This window comes from Clinocottus analis, unplaced genomic scaffold (genome assembly GCF_023055335.1).
Source record: "Clinocottus analis isolate CAN_PGR_092001 unplaced genomic scaffold, fCliAna1.0.p SCAF_13, whole genome shotgun sequence".
Lineage (NCBI taxonomy): Eukaryota > Metazoa > Chordata > Actinopteri > Perciformes > Cottidae > Clinocottus > Clinocottus analis.
The window spans coordinates 17755001-17775910 of NW_027175854.1; the positions used below are offsets into that span (position 1 = coordinate 17755001).

Consider the following 20910-nt stretch of genomic DNA (forward strand, 5'->3'; position numbering starts at 1 on the left):
ATTCATGAGGCTCAGCAAAGTGCAATGGACTTTATTTCTTCTTTTTTTTAAATGATACTGAGCTTTTATGGAATTTTAAAGTATGCATGCTAAAAACAAACATCAAAAGTCGTCTTTAATGGCATTGGAGGTCATTATCTGCTAATGAATCAGACCTCAGAAGGAGACAAGGAGTAGACTTGTACTTGATTTTCATTCCAACTATGATGAGGGCTCTAGTTTATGTTGTTCATAAAGGAAAACAAGTCTGTTTAAGATTGACTACATGCAATATTTTCAATAAATAGTATTTATTTACAACATGTTGCAGTGTGTTGACTATATTTGCTTTTCTTTTGCATTAAAAATATTTTTGTGCACAATCCAGTAATATAATTCTGGTTATTTTAAGTACATTTTGATTCTTGTACTTTTGTAAGTAAGCTTTTGAATGCAATACTTTGGTTTGTAACAGATTAATTCCACACTGTAGTGCTACTACCTTTTACTTAAATGATAATAATAAAATATTCTGCACTGTATTTTTATTTTTACAATCCCAAGCTTTTATTTTGAAGGGCAGATGGTCAAACTGGAAAACTTGACTTAAGGACTCCGACCAATTTACAGAAGAGAGTACGGAGGGAAAAAACACAGAAATTGTGGCTATTTTTTGACAGTAGCAAAGGTTTTATTCCATATGGTGGTTTGAGCGAGGCCGTGAAAAATCAAGGTTCAGTAACACAGAAGATGTACAGCGAGAGCCTTAAACACGATTCACATCCTGTAACTGGACAGAGCACGACAAGCATGTGGAGAGTCTGGTGGGAAAGAACAAGTGGAAGTTCGGAGTACTCTTCTAGAAAATGACTAAAAAAATAATAATAATTCATAAGAGTAGACAAGTACTTTGCTCAGGTGTTGCACATTTGACAGAATGCTCACAGCCAAAAGTTGACGGATTATTCATCTTCTCGGGTACTTTAACGATTAGCGCTTTAACCTCTCGAAATGGACAGAAAAAAAAGAAGAAAAAAAACATCTTGTGCCTCACACGGTCCCGTCACGCTTTGACACGCCGCTTCCTCTAGTTAGCCTCATCCTTGGACGCCTCGTCAAAATTCTCCACCAGATCTGAAACAACAAAAGAAAATCGGCGGTAAACTGATTGAGTCGGGAGGAGAGAGGCATGTCCATCTGCACACATCTGCTCAGACGTGCCAGAGCACAATTCAGGAAAAGCGCGTTTATCTGAAACGCGATACGCGACGCAACGCAATCAAAAATGATCTGCTCATCTTCCCTCCTCCCCCTCCCACGCAGACGGCAATGTGCTGGACAGATGGGGCCCGCGCCAACTCCTGAAAGCAGCTGTGAAAATGATGAGGCCGAAGCATCAAATGGTTCCCTTCAATTACTCCGTGAAATGTGAGAAATCGGGGGCCCTTCAAAGTTTTGGCTTGGAAAAAGGTCGAGGGTTAAAATGGAAACAATTCAAAAAGGTCTGAGTGAACATGTTCCTTCAGTGGGAGAACAAAGAGGAAACTTAACTCCAATAACAACACGATGGCGATGGCTGTTAACCCCGGTGCCATCGGGCTCCTATTGCTGAGTACATGTGTAATCGTTTGGTACATTAGTGAGAGGAGCGACGGGGGAGAGGCGTCCTGGGAAAAAAGCTGAGGTTGTTGTAATGGCAACCTCATGTGTTGAACCCGTTTCCACCTCACAAAGAAAAGCAAACTGGATCTTAAGATCTTATAAACAATGAGCATGGGATTTAAATACAAAACCCTGCATTGCACCATCACTCTAAAGTTATTGATGAAACCCCTTCATGTGAACCATTTCACGGAGCCAAAAGAAAACAAACCCGCCATGGTTATTTAACAAAGAGGGGGCGGGGAGGCATTGTCCCATAATGGATAAGTGTTAAGAAGCATGTCCAAATAAGGGCATCTGTCCACATTGTGTATTTTTCTGAGCGCTAGAATCTTTTTTTTCAAAATTGTGATGATGAAAATGGACCACTGCTCTTTAAATGTTCCTTTGACGTCCAAACTGATGCTCCAACCTCCGGTGAACAATAAACTAGCATCGCTCTTCGGTTTTTAATTTCTATTTGCGCCACTATCCCTTTGTTTTTGTCCTCAACGAGACAAAAAAAACGACACTTTCGCTGTGTGGACAGACTGTTGAGAGCAATCTTTTATTTTGAACGGTTGAACAAATAATTGTGCAACGCAAAAAATGAGAGATCTAAGCGCTCACCTGGAACGTCGTCGTCTTCATCTTCTTCTTCTACTGTTGCAATCGGCGCTCTTCCATCTCCAGCTGCGCAAACAGAAATTGACCGGTGAGAAGCTTGACGTAGTACTAGACAGTTCTGAGTCCATGGAGTCATTTATGCTAAATTGTGACTTTACACAACAAGCCGCAGTGCGACGGGTGACTGACCCTGTTTGGGCAAAGCCTCGGCAAGTCTCCGCAGGCTCGTCAGGCTGTCGGCTCCCAGCTGGTTCAGGATGCCCGGCAGCATCTCGGTCAGCTGCTTGGTCTCGGCGTGGCCGGTGATGGTGAAGGTGTTGGCCGCGAGGGAGGCCTGCACTTTGGGATTGTTGAAGTGGATGACTGTTCCCTGATTTGTAAACATATTAACCTGAAGGGGGAACAACATTTTACAGCGTCAACAACGTCGGAACCGGCCCCCGCTTAAACAAGATTCACCTGTGATCAGTGCGGCGCACGCCTACCTCCTCGATACCGGAGATGTTGTTGACACCGAGTTTCTTTAGGGAGAACTGCAGCTTCTTGTCATCTGCAGTTGCTGTTCTGTGCACAACCTTCTTCTTTCTGCGAGCACTACCCTGCAGGGACACGCAAGCAAACATCCGTGTCAACCTTCACTTCTTAATGATCCATTCATGCATCATCCTCTAGTCATTAGAACTTGTAGGTGTTCAAGCTGATGCCTGAGCAGAACACTACAAAACAGCAGAGAGCGCCGGGTGTGTTGCAGAAAATAAAAGCATTGCCTGCAACCTGTAACAACGCGTTGACTTGGTCAATTACCTTTCCGCCGATGCGGACTTGTGCCTGTAGCTTAGCAAGTTTTTCTTGATTCATAATTGATTCTTTCATCTGAAAAAACAAAGAAAGCACATTACATAAAATGTATATTTATAGTGACAGCATTTGTGTTCGACAAACTGTTTAAATATATTATGGATATTAGGAAAGTAAATCATGAATGAAGCTGCAATATCGGATAATCTCACAAACATTACCATCTTACAAGAGAAATATATTATTAAAAAGAACATGTTGGGGTAACTTTTCAAACCACAAACCCACTGACGGAGATATTTGTCGCAAAGTACAAAATCTTGGTCGTCTGACGTCAAGTAACAAATAGTCGAGTTCATTTAGTGACGTTAACGCTGGTGTGATGTGCTGACTGGAGGAGCACGAAGAATCTAATCCTGAACACAAAGTATGAGGAGTCTAATGGATCAGATGAATTATGAAAATCAATTATGAGAAAAACAGACACATGCTTGCAAGAAATAGTATTCTGCAAAAACTGATGACTGTTTTCTCCTTTGTTGATTTTGAATAATTGCTCGAAGTAGATAACTTCATTACAAAGAAGTGATACTTTCCCTATTGGATGTTTTTGTCGCGCACACTTTAATGACATGATCGCATTACTACAGCGCTGCATGTTCACATATCACGTTAACATGTTGCTGGATAATCCACCACATTATGACAGCCATGTTAAACATACATCTGTACTTTTGTTTCCCCCCTATATATTGAGATATGTAAATAAAACAATATTACGAGACCTGTAGTCGTGTTTTCCCAGCGTGTACCTTGGGCAATAATTTGGATCTTAACAATAAACAAATGGTGTCACGCAAGGGATGACATGTTTAGGAGACATCCTGCTTTAACGACATATGTACACACACACAAGCAGGAAGCAGATGCTTTGTGTGTGTGTGTGTGTGTGTGTGTGTGTGTGTTAGCGGTCAGTTCGTATTCATAGAGGTAGTAGATGTTAAATAGCCGTAGCTGTCAGGTTAATTAGCTCCTATGATGCATGTATTGCAGACGGACACAATTGCGTAAAGAACAAAGTAGGGCCACAGGTGACGTCAGTGTGCTTTAGGTTAACGTCTTGCGGACTAATTCAACCAACCGCGGTAACCGAAACAAGGTGTGGTTTAGCTTTTGTGCGATAAACTTGTAAGCTAACTTGTAAGCTAGCCGAGGGGGCGGCCTGTCACGCGCACCACGTCGGTAACGTTAGCTTCAAAAAGCCCGGGAGATGTTTCTTTTTTTTCAGCCATCTAGTCAGAAAAGGCTTTCGTTTACCTCTTGCTGTCGGTTCGAGAGGAAACAGTGCTAGGAAGTGTGTATTTAAAGCTCCTCACTGACCTGTAAACTAACAGCAGACACATGCGGGGAGCAAGATGGACGCGAGAGGGGAGGCAGGAAGTGACGTACCGCCACAAGCGCGAGACAGTCGCGAGGGTTTGTGTTACCCCGAGTTCAGCTTCGCAGGCAACGCTTTCAGCTCTTTAGCAAAGGATTAGGAGAGTTTGCACTTTGAGTTGCCCCAGATTGAAAAAAACATGCACTGGTTGAATGCATAATTGAGGAAAAAACAAGTATTAAGGCTAAAACTTGTGTTGAAATCAACATCATGAATAAATAAGGACTAAATATATCCATTATGCACACTTTTAATGGCAAAACAATTGTTAATTCAATCAGTGTGATCAGTAAACTAACTCTCGTCTTCTAATGTCATCTTCATTCAGCAGATTCACTGCAAAGGGTCTCCCAAAAAGCTATAATTAATTATTTATGAATTAATCTCCATCTTCAAAAGTGGAAGACTTTATAATAGATTATTTAGGTTGCATAAATGGAAATTAGGTTCAGACCATGCTTTCTGGCTTTTAAGACTAGTGTTGGACGTGCCAGCTACCTTACACGCCTTGTTATTTGTGTATTTTCAACGCTTCTATTGTGGGACAAAGATAAGGGATTATGATCCAGTGAAAACTCACAAGATCCCATTTTCTCTTTCAGGATTATTTGCAATTTGCAGAATTATATATAGGGAGGGGGAGGGGGGCATTGAAGGAGAATTACCTCAAGTGACCTCCATGCAGGATTGCAAGAACGCTTGTGAGGATACAGAGTGAAACTAAGTGTGTCCTTTGGTGCAAGTTGACACCTTCATCTGTTCACTCAGACTCTGTTCAGAAGTCTTCTTGGCTTTGGATAATTCAGATGGGGGTTTGGCTATCAAAGGATCAACAAGTTTAAGCTAAAACCTATTTTATTCTATTCTGAGGATGACAAAAAAAAAGATTGCAAAAGCCTCTTGAACAAACACTCCTAATGTTTTTGGCCAATATGTTGTTTAACTCTCCTCAGGTCTGCAAGCATTTGGGTCAAAGAGAGAGCGGTTCACCACTAACACATCTTTCCACCACCTTGTTTTCTTGTGAAAGGAGTCGCTGCTGACTGAATACAGCACAGGCGGCCAAAGCTGCAGCTGAAGAAAGTTACTCCCAGAGTAGCCACAAGAAACGGACAGATAAGCATCTGGAGTGTGCTGACAGGGACATATTGCATTGTGTATGTCAGCGCAGTGTTGGAGTGTAGCCTGTTGCTACGTGATGAAGACAGTAGAGTTTGGGGATCAGAAGGAGGATCCCATTTTATATTTATATTATTGTAATTCATCAGAAACATTTGATTTCATTGCATCTTATTTAACAATAGAAATATATAGAAAGCTGGTTAATTTGAGTACAGACATGATGTTGCATGATGACGGTTAATAATGACTTTATTCTCTCTCTATTCTCCATTAGTTGCATGCATGAGCAGAGGAAGGTGAAGTTTGTCCATTGTACCCAAATGTGAGAGTGTGTGTGTTGGTCTTGTTGGGTCAAACGGGGAAATGATATCATTGCGCACTCTCTTTGAAATCAAAAGGATATTTCACCTCAGATCAGCTTTACTGCAGCAGATCCCGACTGGGTTTGTCTTGTGACTGCATTTCATTCTGGTCTAGTGAGGAAGCTGTTAAACTGTGTACGTGTGTGTGTGTGTGTGTGTGTGTGTGTGTGTGTGTGTGTGTGTGTGTGTGTGTGTGTGTGTGTGTTGATGAACATTATAACAGAAAATAAGTCGAGAGTGAAGTGTTTTCTCTTTGATTTGTCACTAAAAACTAATAAAGCGTCATCAGGATCATTTTACAATCACACACACACACACACACACACACACACACACACACACACACACACACACACAAAATAACAAAAAACACTTAGTGTCCAAAAATTCCTCCCATGTGAAAGTAATTCATGCACCAAAAATAACGTCTCTCTTCTTACACTTTATATTATATTGTTTTTATGTTTTTTTTATTATTCTTCTGTGACAAGAGTATCTCCTTCTGGATTAATAATCTTATATTTTTCTCATTTTATCTTGAGGAGTTATGAAATACATTAGTTCACTTGTGCACCTTCTACAATAAAACAAAAAGTAAGATTTGAAAACATAAAATCTAAATAATGTAGAATCAATTAGGAGTTTGTGTCAGCAAAGTGATATGAAATGTTTTTACTAGATGAGATACTGAGGAAAAAAAATATTAGAAAGTTAAAATAAATAAATAAAAATAACAAACTGCAACAAGTTTTGACTTGTGTATTTATTATTTTCTAAACTGACTTTTAATGCATGTGTCAAATATATATATTTTATTTATTTATTTATTTTCAGTCCACCTCCCGCTCGGTGTCTCGCCTCTTGTGCATGCGGTGCAGAGGAAGCACGCGGCCCGCAGACCCCTCCCGGCCGGCCCGTAGCGGCACGCGGGATGGCGTTGAACCGGCTGAGTGCTTCTGCTTTCTGCTTTCTGCTCTCTGCTTTCTGCTTTCAGCTTTCAGCTTTCAGCTTTCTGTACCGTCGTGGCACGGAAGCAGCCTCCTGCTCCCAGAGGAGTTCACACACGTTAGATGGTTTACCACATGCGAGCTGTGCAGCTCCAGAGGAGACACGTCCACGCTTTCATCCGGACTTTTCTTCATGTTTTTTATGAGTCTCCTCGCTAATTATTGTGCTTGAATCTAATATTTTGTGTTGTTGTGAAACTTCCATTTATTTAATAGATTTTTTTTTAATCGTACTTTTGCTTTTGAACGGTTTCTAACTCGTAAAATATAACTTTGTTTGCATAAAAACCAACTTTTTGTGCTCGAGTCATTCGCCTCATGGCTCGAGCCAATAAGGTCTGAGCAATAAAGTAACTTTCACGTGGCAATTTATTATCCATTAGGCTTTTTTTCTTTTTTAAAACAAGCACGCCTATTTTTTTATCATTTAATTTAAAAATGTAATTATCTTAATATCTTGGAGGACAATGCATCATCGTGTAGATTACAGGTTATTGATCAGTGAAGGTTTAGCAGACAAAACTATTTCATTAAAACAGTCGTGTTGCAACAAGTCCTCTATGATCACTGATTCAATGTATGTAAACAATATATATATATATATATATATATATATATATATATATATATATATATATATATGCATGAATTGCATGTTGAATAAACTTGATCAGATTATACTTAATCAGGTTAAATTTCGTCAATAGTTTAAAAATAACAATCAATATATATGTTGTGTTTATTTAATGCAAACAATCTGTCATTTTAAATTGTGACGTGGTAGACGTGGTGAAAAATAAAGAAAACGTTGCAGCGTTTAAAAACAAATAATCTGCAAAGATTACACAGAAAAACTTTTTTCCCCTCCCCCAAAAACTTTTTTATTAATTTTTACAACAGCACAGTTATGATGCACACAATAAATAATTATTTATAGAGACGCAGTATAATATTTTAGAGCTTCACCAAGATGGTTAGTCAGATACACGTTACACCAAACTTCTTATTAAAAATAGTTTATGAGTTCGTGCTAAGTTGTTGGTTGTGACAGTTTGATTTTTTTTGTACTTTTATGGGCTTTGAGTGTTTTAATGTGAGACAAGTTCACCGCTAGATGGCGCTGGTCAAATGGGAACCTTTGAAAAGTTACTGAAGGGCCACATTAAATATAAAGTTATTATAAGTAACTAGATTTAATGAAATCAGAAGTATGATTAAAGCAATACAACTCCTTACAACGAAAGAAAGAGAAATAAAATGTGCAGAAATTTGAGCACAGTGTTTTTTTTCACCCACAATATGTTTTATTAAATTCAGCAACATTTTTGGGGAAATATGCTTAATTAGTTTGAAATGTGTTTTGTTGCTAAATTAAAAAGTGTGAGCTCTCACATTAAAAGATGAAACGTTTCAAAATCGTTTTCAGCAAAACAAAACCTCTGAAGTCAAAACTGAACATAAACATAATCTATAATCTATATACTGTATTACCTCACTCGCTCATATTGATTCACTCATAATGACTAAAGATTAACATTAATACTGAGGATTAAACAAACATGAATGAGCTTCACTGGAACCCATTTCAATTAAGGACAATTATATTTAAACATATTATATTATAAAAACCATCATCAAGCTTTTTAATGGACCTATACTCAGTAAATTATATTTTACTAATTTTATATATATATATATATATATATATATATATATATATATATATATATATATATATATATATACAATGTATTTATTTTATTTTATGTGATTAACCTGTAAAACTTTGAATTCATTTTTACATATTTTTTGACACCTACAATTAAAACATTCACTCCATTCTCTAAATGAAATGAATGAACACACACACGCACACTCTCACACACAGACACACACACACACACACACACACACTCACACACACACTCACACACACACACACTCACACACACACTCACACACACACACACACACACCATCCTCCAGACGCACGGCAGAGGCCTTATATCTGGGGCTTGCGTGCTCTGCGTGACCCGTGACTGATTCGAGTTAACAGCTGACTCTTTTCCATTACAAATGGCTCGCGGATAATCTAGATAACTACCGGATCACGCACGCAGAGCTGGATGCGGTGCACCGTGTCTCCAACACTCCACTCCACAAGGCAGTGCACATTAAATACAGCAGTTCTTTCACATGAAGAAAATGTACATTTTTGCAGAAACGCCCTCTCTCTTTAATTATTTTTTAATCACATGCATTCTGAAGCATTGTTTGTGAACATTAAAAATGTGCATGCTCCCTTAATGTTTCAGTAACTCATACATAAATAAAACGCGTGTCAAGACATCCGCTTCGATCTCATCATCCTCACCAGTAATTACCTTTTCTCTTTTATCTTCCAACATTTTTATTTTTTGCGCAGAAGTCTGCGGTGTAATTAAAAGCGTCAGATGAACGCGGACTGAAGGCCACCATGAATGAACACTAAAAACCATGGAGGCCACACCAAACTTTTTTTTTCTCCTTCTTTTTCTTACACTACTCTCAGTTCATTTTCAAAGACCCTTTTTTGTGTTATTTAATTTTTTCTCTCTCTTTTCATTTGCCTCGCTGACGTTTCCTCCCCACGTGACCGGGGCGCTGCGTATAAATAGCGGGAGAAGACCCGCCCCCTGTGTGATTCAGGTTGTGGCCCGTTTGCAGGTTTCCCGGCACATTGTTCCTCCGCCTGGCATCGACGGGACCCGCTCGTTAGTCGGCGATAACCCCCCTTAAAAAAAAAACTTAAAAAAAACTGAAAACATATGGAAATAGCGAGAAAACAGGGGGACAGCTCTCACCGACGGCGACACGCGCTCCTCTCCTCCTTCCCTCCTCCTCCTCCTCCTCTCATGAGTTGTTGAAGAGGGAGGGCAGGGCAGCTCGTGCATCTCATCGTCTTCCTCATCTGGCGTCGGGAGGGCACAACCGTGCGCGAGCCATGACTCTGAGCTCAGAGATGTCGGATGCCTCCATCCTTTCGGAAGAGACCGACATCGACGTGGTCGGCGAGGGGGAGGATGGAGACGGCCACACGCGCTCCTACGTGGACGAGGTGGCACAGATGCGCGACGGCATCCTGCTGTCCGGCTCCCCTCCTCCGTGCCTGGACGGCTCCACCTCCCCGAGGGACAGCTACAAGCCGGCGGGCAAGAACGCGCTGGTGAAGCCCCCTTACTCCTACATCGCCTTAATCACCATGGCCATCCTGCAGAGCCCCAAAAAGAGGCTCACGCTCAGCGAGATCTGCGACTTCATCAGCAGCCGCTTCCCGTACTACCGGGAGAAGTTCCCGGCCTGGCAGAACTCCATCCGGCACAACTTGTCCCTCAACGACTGCTTCGTGAAGATACCGAGGGAGCCCGGGAACCCGGGGAAGGGCAACTACTGGACCTTGGACCCGGAGTCGGCCGATATGTTTGACAACGGGAGCTTCCTGCGGAGGAGGAAGCGCTTCAAGCGGCAGCAGGCGCAGGACCTGCTGCGGGAACACAACAGTTTTCTCCCCGCCGCTGCCGCCGCGTACGGCTACGGACCGTACGGCTGCGGGGGGTACGGCATCCAGCTGCAGTCATACCACACGCACTCTGCACTTTTTGCGTTCCAGCAGCAACAGCAGCAGCAGCAGCAGCAGCAGCAGCAGCAGCAGCAGCAGCACGCCCGGCACTCGCACTCGGGGACCGTTATCCCCGCGCCGTCTTTGATGCCCACCAGCACGGACTTAGCCAGGAGTCGGTTTTATCCCCAGCTCAGCTCCAGTCTGGGCTCAGCCAGCGTGCAGGCTGCGGCCCCGGTGCAGAAGTCCGGCTCCCCGGTGCAGCGGTCCCCCTTCTCCATAGAGAGCATCATCGGGGGGTCGCTGAGCCCCTCCAGGACTTCCCCGGCCGTTATCCCGGTCTTACCGTCCGCGTTGGGGCCTCCAGGGGCCGGCCGGCCGCAGACAGTCCACCCCGGAGCCGCTTTACACCCGGTAGAAAACTTTACGCACAGGGTGGTGAGCGGCACGAGCGACTGTTAAAACATGTCTTAACAAGAAACTGTTTTTTTCTTCTAAAAAACAAACAAACATGAAACAGCAACAAAACAAAACAAAAAAACGCCCCTCTCTGAAGGTAGGAGTATTTTTTTGTATGTTTGTTTGAGAGCACGCAGCTGAATGATGGACAGAACACAACAAACACTACTTGTGCCTATATTCATGCTGTTTTAAAAAGATCTATTTATGTTCATTTCTTTCGGTGTGAATCAGACTGTTGACCACGAACTTTCCTTGTTTCTACCATGAAGTCCTTGGTTTCAGTCACTGTGTAGGGCGTCTCAGGATAACGACTTAATGGGCAGGTTATAAATGATCACATGTTTTTTGAAAAATAGGATAATAATGTATTTGTGTCAAACACATGTTTTTGTTTTTTTTTCTTACTAAATTGGCAAATCAAAACTTTTTTTTAATGGTTTTGATTTGAACTTTGTATAAAAAAAACCCACAGAGAGCAAAGTCATACATTTATAATAATATGCAGTGTGTGTTTATTTCAGTAATACAAACATTGTACATTTTTTTGGGGCAAGTATTATGTAATTGAAGTGTGATATTTTTACACAGTTTGTTTTTCAACAAGAATAAATTTCTTTTTGCAAAAAAAGGTAATTTGTTTGGAAACATATTTACATAAAATACAAATACTAATGGTTATCATTCAGAGGAAATTAGACTAAATAATGTGGCAAAATGCATTTATTTATGCTTTTATCGTGTGTTTACATTGAGATGGTGCCTTCTTTTGATCAGCTGATACAGCACCTGTGTGTGTGTGTGTGTGTGTGTGTGTGTGTGTGTGTGTGTGTGTGTGTGTGTGTGTGTGTGTGTGTGTGTGTGTGCTTGAAAAGTTCAGAATGGCGTGTGTGAGCCACAAACAAAGCTAAAGCTAAATAGATACTCATTTGTTTATGTGCCCAAACAGTTTGTTCACATGTTTGCACGCTCTCGTGTCAGTGTGCGCATGCGCACACGAGGCCTGCGTGTCCATCTGACCTCTCTCACACTCATCCTCGTAATTGCGGGGAGCGGACAGGAAGGTGTCCGCGGGGTGAGACTCTGCCTGCTTCATGTCGACAGCTGGTCAGCTCTTGAGAAAACACTCCTCGTGTAATATGTCATTATCTGCTCTTATTTGACACAGCTTCTTTTTTTAATATGTGACCTCCAACCAGAGAACATGAAATGTTTGCTGCATGCAGTCTGGAGCTGCTGTTGCACGGGGCCAACAGGGCTCGTGCACATGCAGTGGAGAGGTTCAAACCACCTAAATGCACTCACCTTTTCCCCCTGTGTGTGTTTACTCACCTTCCACATGGGGAAGAGCATCATTTGCACCGTGAGGACTCAAACCAGCCAAATGGAGAGGCGTTTCTACGCAGAAGCACCGACTCATTTGCAGATATATAATTACGCACCACGTGGAGTAAAAGCCAGCTCTGACTCGATATCTTTACGATGCTATTATTAATCTACAAAACTAATTTCAGTACAAAGTCGGTCCTGCAGAGCTGCGACCCCTTTCTCTCTTTCTTCTTTTAAATATTTCACGAGCTCTGCAGCCTATGTGGGCTATAGCTTGTAGACTGAATACAGGCGCGCTGCTTCCGTGACTGAAAATGTGTGTGTGAGTGTGTAAGTGTTAGAGAGTGTGTGTGTCTGCATCCCATTCACTCAAAGCAACGTGTGTGTAGTGGATAGCTAAATTGGTGCAGCGCTTAGAGCCAGTTCACTAGGCCACTGGAGGACAGCTATTGCGTGATGATGTAACACGCAACGAGATACATGCAGACACACACACACACATACACATATACACACGAGAGAGAGAGAGAGAGAGAGAGAGAGAGAGAGAGAGAGAGAGAGAGAGAGAGAGAGAGAGAGAGAGAGAAGAAGAGATGGAGGTCAGGATGGGCTTGTTTACAAATAGACGCGGTTGAAACAAGGAAGATGCAGAAATATTTCACGCAATAAGGCGCGAAACAACTCGTGTAGCCGCGCGGGATTCCCCTCCCTTTCACAATAAGAGTCTTTAAAAAAGGGATTTGCATTGTGTCTGTGGTCAATGGTAATTATTAGTATCTTTATGGAATATTTCGATAAATCCTATCCAGGTATTCCAACGACACCAACAGTGTGTTTACCTTTTTGGAGGTGTTGTATTCAGTATATATCCTGGTGTTTTAGTAGATGTGACGTATTCCTTTTGTCTTCATAATGCACGCGCGATATTCTGTGAAATACTCAACGAGCTGATTCAACAGCCTGTAACGTCGCCTCTGGCAATTTATTTTTGATTTGTCAAATACTATTCCCCTGCTCGTTGATGCTGCTGCTGCTGCTGCTGTGTGTGTGTGTGTGTGTGTGTGTGTGTGTGTGTGTGTGTGTGTGTGTGTGTGTGTGCCTGTGCGCGTGCAGGCTGAGCTTCTAATAATGTATAAACTTAATTGGGGAACACTGCTTTCATAGCGAGCCTTCAAACGCCATGTTGGAAACACGTTGCATGAAGAAAGAAGTCAAACTCCTCCTCATTGTTCTTCAATAAGGACTTTATTTGACTTAAATGCCAAAAGATCTCTCTCAAGAGACTGTCTGGTTAAATTAATACAATAATAACAAATAACGTATTGTTTAATCTATTAGCTCCACGTGTGATGGCTTGGTTTAGAAGAGAGTAAAAAAATAAATAATAAAAAATCTACCCGGATGTAGATAAAGATTTTCGTTATGAGGAAAATAGCTACTCATTATATATATATATATATATATATATATATATATATATATATATATATATATATATATATATATATATATATATATATATATATATATATATATATATACATATATATATATATATATATATATATATATATATATATGATCATGTAATAATGATTGTCATCAATATTTACTATAATTTATATTACTGTTCTTATTGCTATTGCTATGATTTATTATTATGATTAGTTGTAGTAGTATAGTATAGTAATAATTCAGATTCAGTATTCTGAAATAGAATAAATAAATATTCAAACTGATCAGATATTGTATTAAAGTAAAGACAAACGCATTAGAAGTGTTTAAAGTTGTGTTGTGTCAGATTTCTAAATGAAAATCAACTTTATTGACGTTGGAAAGGAATTTGCTTCATGTCAGTGTATTTTGTTCCAAGAACACTTCAAAGAAAGATTTAAAAAAAAATAGTCAAACAGATGAATTATAGGACAAAACAATCTGATCAAAGATCAGTAAAAACAAACACAAACCTATTGTGTGACAAAACGTCTGTAATGAGCCATAACTCAGGATCTGCTTGGTTAAGCGTTTACAACAGCAGCAGAATATTTAGTCCTGCAGTTAAAAGAGAAAGAAAAGGCTCTTTTCATGAAATGTCATAGATCATGTGGGCATCAGCCTCCTTGAGCATGACCGAAGCTCAGTTAGCAGTTTATCCTGCTGGGTCACAGGTCGTGAGGAGAGGGGATAAAGCACCACACTCAGCCCAGAAAAGACGTTGGGCTTTGGGTGAAATGTGTTGGGGCATTCGAGGCTGCGAGAATAATCTATATTTCAAAGGAAGTCGTAAAGACTTTGGCTACTTTATAAACGCAGAGGCCAGTAAACGGGTCATTCTGGGCCACGTTTGGACAGCTATAGAGAATAAATGAGTCTCAAACTGACCTCCATGTGCGCATGAGGCAGCAGAAGTGAAGACCGAACACCAAACTCTGGGAATATGTTTGCAATGCCAAAGGGACAAATACACATCTGCAAAGTACACAAATATGTTAAAGTAATACTCTGTTGTTTATTTTTGTATGAATATCAACACAGCAAGAGCACTTCAACTCATTCATGAGCCCGTAATGCAAAGATTATATTCTGTATCGGATGTGAAATATGTTAAAGTCAATAAACAAAACACTATGATATGAATGAGGAAAAACACTTATGCACATATCCTTTAATAATAATTGGCTTGATCATTTAATTTAGTCTCATAAATAACAGTTTATGGAGCAGTTTAATAGTTCACGTGTTGTGTTTCTGGCCCATAACGCCTCTAATAAAATGTGGGATTGTTTACCACCAGGTGCTCAGCATCAACTGCAACACAGCGTCCTCTGTGAGGACTTTTTATTGATCTATAATAATAAAACCAATCACCATCATTGCCATAACCTTATTTATAGCAGAAATCATACAAAGTAATAATAAGTATGAATACTAACAATGTGTTTTAACCTCGTAAAAACAAGTCAGGAGAGACATCTTGAAGGAAAGACACCTTCAAAGATCATAAATAAATCAATAAAGTGCATCTGTAAATTAACACATTTGAAATTATATTTGATATCTTGAAGTTACTTTTGACTTTAAGGTTAGAAATGTATTTGATTCTTCAAGAAAAAGAAACTTATGATAATAATATTCGAAAGTCAAGCTGTGTATCTGTTAATTCATGAAATGTATTTATTAGAGGAACAACTTACACATCAGCAGCAATGTAGACGTTTCATTTCAACTCTTTATCAGATCAGATTATTTAAATCCAGAATACCGTGCAGGCCTCACACACATCTGTTGAAGTGAAATGTACAGAACACAAGAGAGGAAACGTGAAGGAAAAAAGAGAGCAATTGAAAAAAAGGGGGTCGACTACAAGGAATATAAAACTGCGAAAGAAAGAAAGTAATTTAAAAAAGAAAGAAGGAGTGAATACCTCCCAGGGAGGTGCAGATCTCTCCATCTGCTATTCAGTTATGGAACAGTCGCTGCACTTATCCCCTCTCTCCAAAAGGAGCGCCGCTTTCCACCCCATTAAAAAGTTTGGGAACTAATGCCACCCCTGAATACTACCCTAATTAGAGGCCGCTCACAATTGCAAGGACCTGCTACAGGAGTGGCTTTGGGATGGATTCATGCCCCCCCCCCTCTCCCCCAAACCCCTCCTCCCCTTTGTAACGCCATCATTTTGCTCTTTCTTTTTCTGACCCTTTCTTTCTTTCCACCTCTCTCTCTCTCTTTCTTCCCCTCTCGTCGTCAGAGCGTCGCCATATAGGAGAGCAAAGCTTTCATCATGTTTTTTTTTTTTTTTGGCACTTTGCGCATCCACAGAAACCACAGAGACGTGGACGCGCCGCGTCACAGTCCGCAGCTGTACGTGGCTCCAGACAAGCCGGGGGAGAACCACCGGGCTTTCACCACTTCATGAAGCGCAAGCTCACGCGCCCTTGCACATCATTTATTTAGCCAAAGACTTCCAGAGGTGTTTTTATTTGCTCTACATCTCGCCTGGCTCACCCTGGCGTGAACCCGCCCGATCCTGGGTCTGCTGCAGAATTATGTTGCTGCATTTTTCACTTTCTTCTTCCTCCTTTTCTTCCAGCCCTGCGCGTGTTTGCTTTGGCATGCTGTCCGCTCCCACAAACAACCGGGGCCCGTAGAGCTGATCCATCACGCTTGTGCAGAATGTGATGATAAAACAACACGGCGGGCCTGAAACAAACCATTTGTTACGGCGGGATTTATTATTCTGTCCACTTGCAACAAAGTGCAGACTTGACCTCGACATCTCCTACTTAGGTTACAACAATAAATAGAACACACAGACACACAAAAAAAGACTTGGCCCGTTTTGGAAAGTCCCGCATCCTGCACGGTCACCGCAGTGGAGACCCGGGAGTCCAGCAGCAGCATGCGTGACGTCACCTGCGCGACACCCATAAGCGCGTCATCGCGTACACACACGCACACACACACACACACACACACACACACACACACACACACACCGTTCAGAAGGCGACCTGCCAGAAGACGCGCTCTGCTCGTGACTGCCGGCTTCAGGCCTGATTAGTTACATGCAACAACGCCTTTCGGTCGTAAACACTTCATCGGGCTCCTGCAGCGCGTTCATCATCGTGACACCAGCAGGTAATCCACACCGAACAGAGCTGCAGCTGCATGGGACACAAGGCAGAGCCCCAAAACACTCCCTCTGAGCCTCTGAGCAGACTGCCAGCACAGCAAACACACACATCTGTGCACTCAGAGCAGGATACTCTCTTAACCCAGAGAGATGGAAACCTCTTGCATGTGTATTTCTGTGTAAACGTGTGTGTGTGGGTCAAACTCTGGCTTCCTCTGACAGCTTCCACGTTTGAAATGTATCTCGGCCTCCTCTGCGTGATGCCATCCAATCCCCAACGACGACGGCCTTGTCACTCAAAAGGAACAAACGTCAACATGGAAGCCACCCATGTCGGCTCGCTCACTCCTCACTTTTCCTTTTCCTAAATATCCTGAACCCTCTCCTCCTCCTCCTCCTCCTCCTCCTCCTCTGAACATTCCCTTCTGTTTGTATATCTATCTGTCCGCCCCACCATCCCCCCCTGACCCCATCCTCCTCTCTCTCTCTCTAGCTCTCCGCCTCATTGACTCGACCACAAAGTGTCCATGGCAGATGACTCGGGCCTCTGAAAAGGAACAGGGAGACGCTGGAGCTGAGCATTTAAGTGGTCGGTGTCGAGCCGGCCCACCTCTCTCTCTTTCTCCCTCTCTTTCTCTGTGTCTTCTGGAAGTTTGCCCAAATCCGTCTCCATGTTTTGACACACATGCTCTTCTCGCACACACACCAAACAGATCGACCCGCAATTAGATCCAGAGATTCGAGGATACACTTCGGATGCGCGGCCTGAGCCAAAATGTGAGCCACATGAACAAAAAAGAAAGAGAAAGAAAGACACGACCGTGACCCTCTGCAACGCATTAAGGAGCGCAGCTTTGATTCGGCGATCACACACACTGCGCGGTTATGTACGACAAAGTCGAGGTGATGAAAATACCCGAGAAAGACACGTTCTCAAACTGTCAACTGCGCTCTTTAGTCAGGACTCAGGACTCCCTCTTCTGGGAGGGATGAGTGAGAGGAAATACAACGCATGTGAGTACTTGAGTGTTCATTTCCCCACCGCATGTGTGCATGCACAGCTCTCAGCGGCCCGGTCCTGTGTCTCATCTTGGTTCCTCCCCTCCCCCCACACCGAACCCTTCTCCATTCCCTCCGCAGGTTTGTTAAAATAATGGAACCTAGTGTGCAACAACAATGTTGACTCTCTCAAAGGGAGGAAAGAAACTGTACAAACACGGCACATCCGACAGCGAGGTGCAGGCTGAAAGCCTCCTTTTGTCTGGAGCTGCAGCGGCGAAACGTCTCACTGAGATCTCACCATAGAAGAAGAAGAAGAAGCCGTTCTATTTGATACTTCCTCCCAAGGCAGTAGGCACTTCCTGTTCCGCGTCACAACGGTTTCAGGGGGCCTCTATCAAAGTATGGCTTCGCCAAAGGGATCCCCCCCTTTCGCTTCAGGGTGGTCAAGGCCGATGACTGTGAGGCGGCCTCACCGTGCAGGTAACGGGACGCCTGCTCGGGGCACCGCGGGGTGCCGCCGACCCGCTGACATGTGGTCCGACTCCAAGCGTCGGCGCCGACACGAGCTAAATATACCCGATTGAGACCAGCGAGCTTCTCAATTCACACATACCGCAACAGTTCCCGAGTAAAGAGGTCCATCTTGTGCGTTTACTGGAGTTGTAACCTGAACTTAGCTTCATGGATCCCGGTTGAATTTGCGATCACGCTGGTTAGGTTTTTATTTTTTTATTTCCCCCACACATGTTTTATCTCCAATGCTCAGAGTGCCTCACTTACACTTCCATTTTGCACTCTTGTACACAGCAGCGCTGGAAAAGTGGCTTTTACACACCCACATGCCATCAGTGCACACACACACACACACACACACACACACACACACACACACACACACACACACACACACACTCTTAAAATGGGAACACCAAGACTAATTACCACCATCCAATAGTGGTGATTCAGAGCGATCGCCCTCCAAACAGAACCAAATATGGGTTTCAGAAGGAATCGGTGCTCTGGGTGCCGCCGGTTAAACTACCGAAGCGCTCGTTTCATTTCACATTTACTGTGTTGACGTTTCAGGTTAATAACCCAAAGTTTTAACATCCTGAGGGCGAGTTTGTGTTCTGCAATTAAACTTTAACGACACGTGTTTGGCTTTGAGGGGCGATGCTGTATTTCTACGACTAAATATCTTCAAAATGTATTTTATCTTGGAATATTTATTGCACAGTACATTTAATTAAAATTATTTTTATGATCTGGTGGAGTTGCTCATCTATTTTTAAATTAAATAAACAAACGTGGCCTCGTACTTTACTTGATTCTTTTCACGCAAACATTGTACTTTATACTCCTATATTACAGAGGCAGACATCGTACTTTATACTCCTATATTATAGAGGCAGACATTGTACTATATACTCCTATATCACAGAGGCAAACATTGTACTTTATACTCCTATATTACAGAGGCAAACATTGTACTTTATACTCCTATATCGCAGAGGCACACATTGTACTTAATACTCCTATATCACAGAGACCAATATTGTACTTTATACTCCTATTTTACAGAGGCAGACATTGTACTTTATACTCTTATAATACAGAGACAAACAATGTATTTTATACTCCTATATTACAGAGACAGGAATTGGACTTCATACTCTTATATTACAGAGGCAGACATTGGACTTCATACTCCTATATTACAGGGGCAAACATTGTACTTTCTACTTCCCTGCATGTATCTGACCGCTTTAGTTCACAAACTTTTTTTTTGTTTTGATTTTTGCTCATAAAACCTTTAAAGAGTTTCGGAAATATTATGTTTTGTTAAACATCACGGTTTATACACAGCTGCCATGATGATGATTAGTTGCAGTTTTATACAATATATAAATATATAGCTCCACCTCTGCCAACGACAACAGGAAATCCCTTTCACATAATGAGCAATAATAATAATAAATCAAACTATATAATATAATACATCATGCTCAGGGCACGAGCTGCAATGTAATTGTTCTGGTCAATTTGTCATTGTCACTCTGCGATTACTAAAAGTGCTGGATGTGATTTGGCCACCGACTCGCTCAGATTGTTATTACAAGAGTCTGACAACTTTGTTGAAAGAGCCCTAAAGAGGAAAAATATATCGCTTTCTTCACCTTTTTGCTTTGTTTTTGTTCCTAACAAGTCTCGCTCAAGGAAGGCCTCGTCCACGTGGTCCAGACCAGCTCAACATGCAGGAAATCTTTTATACGACACGTTTCCTGTCCTTCGACAAGTCACATGACACTACAGCGCGTTCACTTGCACACAACGCGTGAGAAAACAGTGTTAGAGGTTATGAAATACTGAAGTTTCCCTTTAGGATCTTCCTTCAACTGGTCCACCAGCCTTTGTGTTGCAAACACACACATACAGACACATTCTGCATTCCTGCGCTAACTGTCTGTTAGCGCATTAGCGCGCTAACTTAGCTGTGTTCAGGGCCTCTGGTTGTCGTGAGTCTCAAAAATGTCTCTATTCTTTTATAATTTGTTAGTAAGAACAATCAGAATTACCATTTACTTATTTTTAGACTTTTATTCATATACATACTGTATATACATTTGCTTTGCAGCCAAATCTTGATAGATATATTTTCCCATATTTAGGTAAAATAAAAAATAAAAAAATATAAGTAGTCAGAAATGTCTTTTGGGGGAATATTTGTATTTGTGACAATCTTATAATTGTTTTGTTCTGATATTTTTAAGACATTAAGCACCTATTAAAAAGAAATACACTGATAATAAGTCTCACTGCACGCAGCCCTTCACTGTATTTTCCTTTTTCAATTAAGCAACCAAGCAAAAAAACTAAAAATAACACACTTTGACATGTTCTCATGTTTCATCTCA

General features: G+C 41.7%; 3 protein-coding genes across 4 annotated transcripts in view; 2 read left to right on the top strand and 1 right to left on the bottom strand.

The window, feature by feature from the left end:
* sec31a (SEC31 homolog A, COPII coat complex component) overlaps positions 1-290 on the top strand; it is an 18209-nt gene extending 17919 nt beyond the window's left edge. Inside the window, exon 27 of the mRNA XM_068573972.1 lies at positions 1-290. This exon is cut by the window's left edge and continues 1156 nt beyond it. The gene's annotated coding sequence lies outside the window, so the exon portion shown is untranslated.
* A 358-nt stretch (positions 291-648) lies between these two features.
* Positions 649-4507, bottom strand: btf3 (basic transcription factor 3). Of its 2 annotated transcripts, none has more exons than XM_068574035.1 (6): positions 4426-4507; positions 3052-3120; positions 2733-2846; positions 2437-2638; positions 2251-2313; positions 649-1113 (listed from the first exon to the last, which is right to left on the bottom strand). In XM_068574035.1, exons 2-6 carry the CDS (start codon positions 3118-3120, stop codon positions 1067-1069), a joined length of 495 nt encoding a protein of 164 aa, XP_068430136.1. In that variant the 5' UTR covers positions 4426-4507; the 3' UTR covers positions 649-1066. The 2 variants fall into 2 exon arrangements, with proteins under 2 accessions (XP_068430136.1, XP_068430137.1); XM_068574036.1 differs by having other exon boundaries at positions 4363-4427.
* A 5450-nt stretch (positions 4508-9957) lies between these two features.
* Positions 9958-11579, top strand: foxd1 (forkhead box D1). The gene has a single exon (XM_068574540.1). It carries the CDS (start codon positions 9958-9960, stop codon positions 11032-11034), a length of 1077 nt encoding a protein of 358 aa, XP_068430641.1. The 3' UTR covers positions 11035-11579.
* Positions 11580-20910: the final 9331 nt, after the last annotated feature.

What these genes read in the sequence shown, in the direction of transcription:
- foxd1 (XM_068574540.1), top strand. Translation starts at nt 9,958, where the DNA reads ATGACTCTGAGCTCAGAGATGTCGGATGCCTCCATCCTTTCGGAAGAG.
- btf3 (XM_068574035.1), bottom strand. Translation starts at nt 3,120, where the DNA reads ATGAAAGAATCAATTATGAATCAAGAAAAACTTGCTAAGCTACAGGCA. An exon ending in ACATCTCCGGTATCGAGGAG is followed by an intron (nt 2,639 to 2,732) that starts GTAGGCGTGCGC and finishes TTCCCCCTTCAG; the next exon opens with GTTAATATGTTTACAAATCA. An exon ending in CGAGGCTTTGCCCAAACAGG is followed by an intron (nt 2,314 to 2,436) that starts GTCAGTCACCCG and finishes CTGTTTGCGCAG; the next exon opens with CTGGAGATGGAAGAGCGCCG.